Source organism: Esox lucius, chromosome 12 (genome assembly GCF_011004845.1).
Source record: "Esox lucius isolate fEsoLuc1 chromosome 12, fEsoLuc1.pri, whole genome shotgun sequence".
Lineage (NCBI taxonomy): Eukaryota > Metazoa > Chordata > Actinopteri > Esociformes > Esocidae > Esox > Esox lucius.
The window spans coordinates 7,807,385-7,818,625 of record NC_047580.1 but is presented as its reverse complement, the minus strand read 5'-3'; the positions used below and the strand labels follow the sequence as shown (position 1 = coordinate 7,818,625).

The following is an 11,241-nucleotide window of genomic DNA, read 5'->3' as shown; positions in this document are numbered from 1 at the left end:
TCACAGTAGGACATGAATAGTGTTTTCAAACATTACATGTTGACCTAAGAGGTACCCCTTTCCTCAGGCAATGTTATTAAATGTAATTCTGCTCCTCCCCAGCGTTAGTAGTACGCTGCACTGTGCAGAACACATCCTAACTAGTGGCAGAAAATGTATTGCCATGGAAACTGGGGTTTGAAATCTGCTATTCTCAGGTAGGGTGATAACACTGTTGAGCTTGTGGATTGTTATGGTCATGCCTGATTTGTAAGTGTGGTCAAGCTCCATTCCTTTGGGACAGTGAGTCCCCACGCTACTGCAGCATATTCTTTCTCCTGACAAATTGCTGACACCATTGTAGCTAATTCGTGGGAGCAATTCCGACTGGAACCCCAATCCAGGATTGTCAAGCCGTAGAGAGCAATGCGATGCTCATGATATTTCTTAGAATTTTGGAAAGGCATTTTAAAGTAGTTTTCACACGCTAAAATAGGTCCCAATTTTTTTTTTTTTTATAACTAGATCATCCAATTGTGCAGCCTATAACATCATCCATTTCATTGGCTATGTTACATCCGGCACACCAGAATAATTACACGTGTATGATTCAATTAGTAAAATGTGTTTTTAACAAGAATGCATATTCAGCTGTTACCCCAACAGGTATGAACTTCCTGAAGTGTTTGCTATGTTGGGTTATGGTCTCTAAAGTTATAACACCTTCACTGTAAACACATTCTTAAAGTAATAATACATTCAGCATGATGCACTATGTATTTGAATTCAATCCAAAATATTATCAGGCCTAACAACCCATAGGTCAATAATACCATAATAATATATGATGTTTAATATGGCAATGATTCTATACTGCTGCATGCTAATTATGAAGCAGAGCCCCTGAGGCTTATCAAGATTCCAAAGCATCCTTCCATACAGTATGTTCTTACTATGTACTTGGCTGCATTCTCTGCTGCTTTTTTCCCTTTACAGTTCTGGGGCCCATTGTTTAAAACACTTTAAAACATAAGAGATTTGTTTATTTGGGTCCCCATTAGATGATCCCATAGCGGGAGTGAGTCTCCCTGGAGTCAGAAACAAAAAGAGCCATTGAAAAACATTTGTCGAGATTACAGACAAAAGAATATAAACAGAAAAACGAATTACAAGGCAGAAATGAAGGGGAAAATCTAACCATAAAATGTAATTTCTCCCTCTCTATGTGGGAGTGTGTCTGTGTGTGTAGAACCTTAACACATCTTTTAGTGTGTTTGTGTCTCTATGTTTGTATATCTCCCTCTTCCCCGTCTTACTGTGTTTCCATTATTTTTAATCCAATTTCAATACTCTATTCATGTTAAATAAATTGTGAGCTAAATATTCACAGTAAACACTCTAAATAGGAAGATGTGTATAACCTCTTTCCAAAGTGTGTTATATTTTACTCTTTTTATTCATTTTGGTTGGAGCTTTTCAGACTCCAGAAAGCTTTGAGGCACCCCCGGGGTTGAAACACAAGAATCACTTGATTAAATCTGAATGCCGCCACCAAACATCTGACAGTCTTTCTGTGTGCTTTCAGTGATGTTGACAAAGATGTGATTTCTTTCTTGCATGTCAAAGTCTTCCCCATGGTGGCCTCATGGTCTAGTTGTGTCTGCCACAAAGAACCTTATAGTAAATTGAGTGGGTCGTTGGAGAGAAGATACAGTATGAGTCACCGGGGTTAGTTGGCCAGCTAGCTATCTAGCTAGCTAGGTTAGCGTAGCAGCTGCACTGTCTAGCTGGGCTGGGAGATGTGGCGCAACGTCCCTTTTGTCTGAAAACGGTGTTTGCAAACATTTTAAATACCGATGGAGCCAGCGAACTGATTTCTGGAAAGTTGATCCACTGCTTGTTTTGTTTATCGTTAATGTGATCTGGACTTTTTACTCGAACACATTGTACGTTTATATGCTTTCTATTTAAATTGTCTTTTAAGTTGTTGAGTCTTGTCCAGAAAAAGTTAGCTAGCTTTTTAGCTAACTTTAGCTTCTACCGCAGCGAACTAGCTTGGTAGCTACCAATGTAGCTAACATTAGATGGTTAGGCTAGCTAGCTAGACCGTATAGTGTTTACAGGCCAAGTGGGCCAGAAGGGGGAGGACACAGTTAACCTACCTAGGTAGCTTTTTATATATAGCGCAGTTGTTTCTATTATTAAAATGTAGCTAAATATAATTGTATTTTTATAACTTCGCAAGCTAACGCGTTGTCTGGTTAACGTTAACTTTATATTCACTTTAATGTTATTCTAGGACGGACGCTAACGACATAGCTAGCTGCTATTTTGCTAACTTTGATGTTAGCAAGCAGCCAGTACGCGTAAATGCTTTTCACGAGAATGGACCTGTTGAACTATCAGTTCCTGGACAAAATGAACAACAATATTGGGAGACTACACTATGAAGGTAAGGGAGAATAGCCAACCCGTTTTCACAATGTAACGTTATCTGCTTTGCGGTGGTAGATCGTACAAGCAGCTCGTTAGTCTATAGACTAGTTAACTAAACGGCTAGCTACAGTCAGTAAGTAGCTATGACTTCCCCCATTATTTGTTGACCAATCCTTTACTCAACAAAATCGTTGGGTTAGCAACCCAACTAATGAATACACAATTTAATCATTCCGACCGTGCCACACGAGTAATCCAGCCAATACCCAGATGTCAGTCATTATGCCTGCAATGATTTCTAAACAAAATGTAAGGATTACAGTAAACCCCTCTAATGTTAGTCTCCAACTATCAATTATCACCCACGGTATCTCGAACACTTTAGGAAGATTAACACATTAAATCACCCTTCTAGTTTACTAGTTTATGAATTAAATATGTATTATTGAAAACCGTTGCATTTGGCCTATACATTATTGTGGCATGGTCACCCTGGTTTGCATGCAGTATATAAACTGACTGTGCTCTACAGCGGAATCTTCTCTCACAGGTGAGTCCAGGATGCCCTCACTGCCCTCTACAATGACCAACATGAGGACTGGTCCTCCCCCAATCTGCCCCAACAAAAGGAAGTATGGCGAGGAGCAAGTGGACGACCACATTGACTGTGATAATGACCACATGACCAAAATGAGCCGGTACTTTCAACTGTAAGCGTAAATATTTGTCTAGTAATACAATCACCAGAATATACATGTATAGATTAAACTATTAGAAAGGGCCACGGTCACACCAAACTATAGACTTAATTCTTAACCTAAGCATCATTAGACATGATGTTGTCTGAAATCAGGTTTCCTGTACACAGATAAAGTCTGGGATCCAAACAAATTCTCTGTTGAGCTTGATTTTTAGTCCGGGACTCGGCTTAATCTCACATTTTGGTATGGGAAACCATACCCAATTCAATTAAAGTTTTCTCAAAAACATGTTTCACGATTATGGGCTACATTTTTTTTTACCTCATGCAACCTCCCTTTGCCACGATAACTGCACTGAGTCTTTTCTTGTTTGAGGTGGGAGAATTCATAACGAGAGATCTGAGACCATTCATCCAAGAGTTATTTGACAGTCACAACAAATTGTTAAAACAAAATAGACCACCTTTGGGATATGAAATTAAAAAAAACATGCTGCCGTTTAGTCATTTTACGGCTTATCTATATTTGGATTATTTTTGTAATTAGTATTTATTAGTAGTAGTAGTAGTACTAGTAATACATTTTGATGATTAATATTAAATCTCTTGTATCCCAACATTTTCTGGCACGAATGAGTCTCGATATAAGGTAATGAGTGAGGTATTACACACGGTAGGAGAATACTGTACATGGGGATTAATGTGCCAATGAAACAAGCGTGCATTAAGTAAACACTGTCTGATGCTCTTTGAACAATCTTATGAATACTTGCACCCTCATTAAAGCAACAGCCTGCACAGCCCCATCTCCTGACATCAAAGCCAGTCAGATTTTAAAATGGCCTATGAACAGCCGGAGCATTTGGCGGTGTACCAGGGAGTCATGGGTAACCCAGCGCTTGTCCTCTCTGTAACAAGGGCCAGGCCCGCCAGCGGGGACAACCGCAATGACCCGTGGAGCCTCGGACACAGCCCCGCGGAGCGCATCACTTCGTCCTCCAACGGACTCCACGGCAACCACTTGTACTCCTCCATGCCGTCCTATGCGATGGACCAGCCCCTGGCTCTGACTAAAAACAACCTGGACTTTGGACCGGGCGGGACGGAGAGGCAGTCGTTGCCTGGACCCGTGGACAGGCCACAGGTAATCCCAGTGGTTGTTGAAATTTAGGCTTGCCTTCATTGGTGGTCTTGTCGGTTCCTTGTCACGTGTACTTTTGTTTTTGTCCTCTAGAATCGTCCGTCTGTGATCACATGTGCTCCGGCAAGCAATCGCAATTGCAACTTGTCTCACTGCCACAAGTCTCACAGTCCCAGCCCGCCCATGGACCAGAGGAAGACCAATGGTAACCCTTTGTTGTACTTCTAGAAAACAGAGGGAGCTGTGGGGCAAACGTGCCAGCTTACAGCCAAAGTTTGCACCTCATCGTCGTCCCACAGGGCAGTGTTACCCAGTCAATCTATTTCAGATGGTCTCCATGTAATTTTCACCCATTTTGGAGTGATTTTCTTTATATAGTCACCAGAAGGACATTGCCTTTGTTTTGTATCCTTGAATTGTTAACTATTTTCAATAATCAATACTTTGCTTGGCTCCAACTCAGCTGTAACACTCATCTGTCACTCCCTCCCCTCATGTCTCTCTGTAATCCCAGCTAACACGGCCGTGGATCCGGTAATAGAGGAGCATTTCCGCCGCAGCCTGGGAAAGAACTACAAGGAGCCCGTCTCCAACTCGGTGTCCATCACCGGCTCGGTGGACGACCACTTCGCCAAGGCCCTGGGAAACACCTGGCTCCAGATCAAGGCCAAGGGCCCGGGGGGAGGCCCCCACGGATCCGAGGCCGACTCCTGAAAGCCGGACGTGCCTGCCCTCCTCCGCTGTCCTATGGTGAACCACAATCACTTTCTTTGTCTGTGGCATCAGATAAGAGCACAGACTGACCTCCCTGTACCATTCATTGTCAAGCTTGACTTTCCCGAGCTAAAGATCAACGCTGTATTATACCTCACGGCTGGCCTCATACAGACCATCGGGCGGGGGGAGGTGTTCCCATCCAACTCCTACTAAATGACAAACCACAGGTCTGAGTGGTTTTTATACATTTGTTCAGTTAGGGCCGTTTCGGATTGTGTCCCGAGTGTTTCAATATTTCCTTTTCAAAGCAGGAATATCAGTTTAAGGGCCCCTCTAGGGCCTGTATTGGGCAGCCCTGATGTCATGTTTTTGTACTTCCCCAAAACGATCAATTAATGTTGGCCCTTGAGAAAGCGTACTGCTCTGTCTGAACTCCCTCACGCCTTCCTTATTAACCAAAGAACTGGCCCGCTGTGTCAAACGAAATGCCCTGGTCTTGTTTGTTTGTCCCTTTTCTTTGTCCATCCACCTGGCTTCTTCTCTACACTCTTTTGGTTTTTGTGTCAGTGTTGGTTTTGATTTGCACTATTTGGTGTTAGATTGAGGTAGCTTGGGGTTTACAGCATACCTGTTATGGAGCAGAGATGATGTTTGTTTTTGACCTTTAACACTACTAACAGTGGTAATGCAATCAAGACTCTTCTGATGTTTCTCACTTTTATCTTCTCTCACGATCCAGAACTGGACTTTTTGTTGCTCTTTTTGGGGGGGGGGGGGGGGGGGTAAATTTTTTGGGGGGTTTAATCCAATTTTGTCTGTTAGTACTCCTGGGTTCATTTCATCGATTCAGTCTGTAATGAGGATAGTATTCTGCTTAGAGATGCATGTTTCAAATAGCTGGTATCTATTATAAGCCTTGTTCTATACTATTCTATTATCTATACTATTTACCCTCAGAATTTATTTTTGTCAGTAACAGTTTTAGAAATACTCACTGCTGGTACAGTCGTACTCAATATATTTTTTTGTATCCGGTTTCTCGTTACAATATGTAGCTATACCCTAACATCCATCTACAAAACAAAGCCTCTGGCAAGGCTGTCTGAATGCAGTATAATAGGCTAGATTGCATTGTTATTATGTGGTACTGGATGATATGGCTGCATGCATGACTGAATACAGTAAACATAAAATATTCGCTGAACAGACCTATCTGGGAGTTCTCTATCTCCACACAAATGTAAGTCGTTTGTGTTTTGTTCTTTCTAATCTCATGTTGAGTTTCATTTAGACTTTAAACGGACTAACTTTTTCAGGGGTTAAATTGACTGGCCACGAGGTTGTCTGTCGGACGTTTTTAGTTTCGGGGAGTGTAATGGTTTATTGACCCCTACAATGCCGATGACTTACACATGTATCCTGGCTGGCCTTGAACGAAAGCCTTCCCAAGCTTGTCTTGAGACGATGGCATGAACATTCCACCGTTACTACCCAACTTCATGTTGTTTTTCTGGTAAGATTAAGCTTTGTGGAAAAAGGGGTAGCGTGTTGTTGTTTTTTTTATAGTGTAGCCTAAACTGTATGTTAAGAACGTTGGGAACAGAATCCAGGGGAGTACCACTCCAGAACATCTAAAGTACTTTATGGAGTTTCAGTTCATATGGATGAAAGCAATTGTATGACTTTTCTGAATTGGTTTCCATTTCCTTAAGTAAACCTGAAAATGGCATAGTACGTTTAGAATGTTTTAGTCACCTCTCAGCTCTTTCTTTGTGAGAAAATTATATACACTCAATATTCTACACTGTTTTGAAAATTACTATATAAACTATCATATTCCTGTTTTATGGTTTACTTTATTTTATCTAAAGACTATCATTGCGCCGCGCGTAATGATCTTAGAGATTTTTTTTTATAAAACAGAACAATGTACTCATGTTATGTAGCCATTGGATATTCATTATCCTCTAACCATACATTTTTATCTATCTAAAAAGTTGATCTTTTTCCAGAGTTGTCCGAGGTGCAGGAACACACCAGTCTTTCTATGAATAAGGGTCTCTTGGCGTGATGTCTGGGTGGCATTACTGCTGCAGGTTCCAGAGTCTCTTTGCCTGTTTCTGTACTGCAGTGAAACTAAGGGCTTATCACGAGTTGACTCTCAGTGATAATTTGGGGTGTAATGTTCCATTGTTATTTAATCGGTTTTAGACTGCTTGTGCCTCTAAATGACAAGTCGCAGGAACTAACTCCCCTGTCTTCACACGGGAACCTACATTGCCTTACTTAGACTGTTTCATGTGTTAGTTCTTTTTTAGGCCTTGGTTCTCCCGAAGAAAATGACAGTTTTTTTGTACTTGGAAATCTTCTAAAATAAACTTTTAAAATGCTCTATCGCAATGCTGTATTTGAATGTTATGTTTTGGGGTCACTGATACATTTCCAGCACTCATCAGGTTTCCATCTTACTATTTTGATGCTCTTACCTGAATCCATTTTATTATTGTATGATTGATTTGGGATTTCTGTAAGATTGATCAGACATGAAACTGCTTTGGAAATATCTTTAAGTACATTGATATAATAACATCATATCAAAGTAAACTGGCAGTCACTAGTCATTCCACTACCACTCTGTAAGGTATGCAGTTAGTTAGGCTACCGATGAAAGCATTATGCAGTGTGCTGAAAGTCCCCTGTGATTAATGTTTTTTTTACTGTACTACTGGCATGAGTACAAGCATAAATGACCAGAAGACATATTCACTAAATGTTTTAATTAAATGTTTTTCAGTTGTTCAGAGTGTCTGAGATATTCCCCATTTAAACATTATCAACTTGTCTACTCATACCTGCTTTATGCACAGGCAGTACGATCCTTCCCACCCTAAACCACCCTGGACTGGCTAATACTATTCCGGTCTTGTTGTGTAAGGGAAGACGAGGAAGTGACAAGTGGTGTACCTGTTTAAATGTAGTCTTGTAAACGTTAGAGGCAGGATTCTACACAGTGCCCTTTTAACTTGATGCCCCAATAAACATGGATGGTCTCCTTCAGGCCCAGATAAAGCCTTCATATAACATGCATACGCCTACTCTTTTGTGAATATTTTTCTATTATTCACTGCCTTGTGGGGCTTGATGTTGGTGGTTGCATTAGATGAATGTTTACACTGTACATTAAGAATGTATATCTGCAGCCCGGGCTTCCTGGTTCATCTCCGGTGAGACCCTGTGTTACAGCCGACCCTGGCATTGTTTTAGTGCCATGATGATTGATTCCTGGCTGCCGTTTATCAAATAAAAGGAGGCTTGTTTTTATCCACTGTAATGTCATCATGTAGGCCAACAGACAGGTGATGTATCATTCTACAAGTCGGAGCACAGGTGCCAGGACCGAAGGGGGTTCGTAACACAATTCTGACAACTGTCTGTACAGTGGGAAAATGCAATGGAACCACATTACATTTAAAAATGTCAAAGGCTACCTTTTACATGTACTATGTCATCAACTGCTTTGACCTCCCACAACTAATCACTTGAGTTGAAATAACATCCTTTTGGTGAGAACATTTGGGTTTTGTTTATGCACATTTTTTATTTGCATGAATATCCTGCTGGTGTTAAGCTACCTATTCTGGTTGAAGGTTCCGACGTGGGACAATTCTTCTGCATCTTGAACAGTACCCAGCCCATTGTCATTATAACCAGCCACAGGGGCAGTTCTCTGTCTGTGATTTACAGTCAATAAATAAAGTTGTGTTTGGCCACTCATGGGTGTGGTGGCCACATTAACTATTTACAGCTGTGTGGTCGTTCTTCCTCCTGGTGAGGAGGGATAATAACGACCTCTGTCTAAACGTGAAGAGAAAATGAATACTCCTCTAATTTACATGAATTATAGGCAGAGTAGGATGGGACAGTTGAAATGAGAAGTCTATGTGGGGTCTGAGGCCGGTTGGGACAAACAGTAGCGTTAGGAATCGGGCCACAGTGATGTCTGGGGAGCGCTGCGGTGGCTGGTCCAATCACAGCCCTGTCATTTGACCAACAGGCTGTTGGAAAATTTCATAATGCTTCTGCTTATTTAGAAAGGTCAGAGGAGGACTGTGTTGGGGAAGCTGTGGTCAGTCCATGGAAACACTCAGGCCTCAGTGAGAGAACCCAACTAACAGTGTCCTCTAAGATGGCTTGGTTTATTCTCCCGAAAGCTTCAAAAAGTATTGAGAACCCTTCACTTTCTCTACATTTGGTTGTTTTAGACTAAACACAATTTATGCCATCTACACACAATACCCCATACTGAAAAGGCGACACCATGTTTTTTGAAATGTGAGGCAAATTATTGAAAATAAAAGATATGAAATATCTCATGTTTATCCCAAACTTTGTAGAAGTGCCTTTGGCTGTGATCACTGTCTTTAGTATGTCTTTATCGGCTTTGCACCCTGAATGTGGCTGTCCATCCAAGTCCTCCTTGCATCTTAGCTCAATTTGAAGTGTCATGGCAAAGGTTCTAAAAACTTTACTATTTGATATTTCACTTTTCCATTTTCAGTAACTTGGCACACATTTATAAAAAAAGTACTTGCTTTGTCATTATTATTATTAATGTATTATTTATTATTAATAAATTAGAAATGAGAACTGACAACAAACTGGAGAAAGTGAAGGGGTCTGAATACTTTTTGAAGGCACTATTTACCAAACTGCAACTGCAAGAATATATCATATTGATATAATTGTAATAATTGTCAACTATATTATCTTCGTGTAGTTTTTTGTTTTGTAATGGGTATCCAGCCTCTTTCAAATAATCACAGGCCTCACAAAACCTGTGAAGTCACACAAGACATCCCATGAGAACATTATAGGACTTGAGGCTTTTGTTGATTGGCCCAAGTTCTGCACATTTATATCACAGTGGCAACATCTGGTTAGTGTTACCGTCCTACTGTTGGTTGGGTTACACCCTTGTTTTAATGGGATGGTTTTTTTAGCAATTTTTTGGGGAAACTACTTGAGAGTTTTTCTTAAACTAAAACTGTCACCCACTGATGTGGGTGGTCCTAGTGAAATGTTTTATGGGATTTCCATAACTGCTTTTACGATAACTTTATTCTGCCACATTAAGTCTGGGAATCTATTTCCCTATAGGTCTGAGGCTGCGTTTAAATCTCCTAACAAGAGATAAATTAATAAAACCAAACCTGCAATTTCAAACAGTTAAACATTCAGTTGATGACTGTGGGTGACAAAAGTCTCTTTGCAAACTTGCTTTGCAACTGTGATGCCTGATCCAATGTCCACTAATAATAATCCAAAATAGGTCAATCATGCCTTTTGGGTTTTTCATTTGTGATTTAGGGTAATTTGAGGAATAGACTTCTATAAAAAGCCAGGGCATACATATGCAATATTTTCCATCTCTGGTTAAACACGTTTTTCAGAGCACAACATTGTTGTCAGCTCCATATTAGTTTCATCAAGGAGCAGCATAACACTGACTTAGATGCTGTGCTGACTTGAACCGATGCACATTCTACCTCCACACACCAGATGGCAGTATATAACCACAATACAGACTGTGATACTCTCCCCACTCCCCAGAGACCATACAAAGACAATGTGCTTGATCACTCTAGAAAGGCTGATCTGAATGAAACATCTCCCATCTTTCCTATAATGTTTTCCAAATGCATGTAACAGGGCTTGATTGCGTGCTCAAAGGGGTTGCATGGCGAGCAAGCGGACAGGTACTGGGGAGACACAGAACAAACAGAATGAACCATTGACATTCAAGCTGCGTCTTTCCGGTGGCTTATTTTCGGTGGCCTCATTTTGAGATGGACTTAGGCAGTTCTGTGCTGAGCCCCTCCAGTTAGTTTGGCAATTTTGAATTGGCCCAACACCCCTCGTTTTAACCCACATCTAACAGGGAGAGAGAGATCACTGTGATTTTTTTTGTGCTCTTGCCCCTAAGGCTCAAAGCTTCTCTACAAACCCTCCAACAGACCCCTGCCTCCACGAGATTAGACCCAACCATTGAAAGAGCACAATGCCACCGCTCCCACTAGCCAAGCCTTCCAAGGAAGTCTGCTCCTCTGGGATTACTGGGAAGAGAGGAGAAGAAAGAGCATCCACATCTTCCCTCTTTTTGCGAAAATGGCTGACGCCGAGCGTAGCGTAGGCCCGGCACAGCCGTCAGGCAACATTGGCTGCAGGCGCAGGGAAAGGGTTCTAAATCGGGCCGACACTTCGGGGTCAC

General features: G+C 41.3%; 1 protein-coding gene across 4 annotated transcripts; it reads left to right on the top strand.

Annotated features, from left to right (window-relative positions):
- The first annotated feature begins 1,506 nt into the window (after window positions 1–1,506).
- LOC105029136 (transcription cofactor vestigial-like protein 4) lies at window positions 1,507–7,369 on the top strand. 4 transcript variants are annotated; one of them, XM_010902321.4, is made up of 6 exons: window positions 1,507–1,925; window positions 2,279–2,431; window positions 2,966–3,125; window positions 4,034–4,259; window positions 4,350–4,461; window positions 4,771–7,369. In XM_010902321.4, exons 2-6 carry the CDS (start codon window positions 2,350–2,352, stop codon window positions 4,968–4,970), a joined length of 780 nt encoding a protein of 259 aa, XP_010900623.1. In that variant the 5' UTR covers window positions 1,507–1,925; window positions 2,279–2,349; the 3' UTR covers window positions 4,971–7,369. The 4 variants fall into 4 exon arrangements, with proteins under 4 accessions (XP_010900623.1, XP_019907612.1, XP_010900620.1 ...); XM_020052053.2 differs by having other exon boundaries at window positions 1,518–1,859; window positions 2,948–3,125; XM_010902318.3 differs by having other exon boundaries at window positions 1,519–1,925; window positions 2,948–3,125.
- Window positions 7,370–11,241: the final 3,872 nt, after the last annotated feature.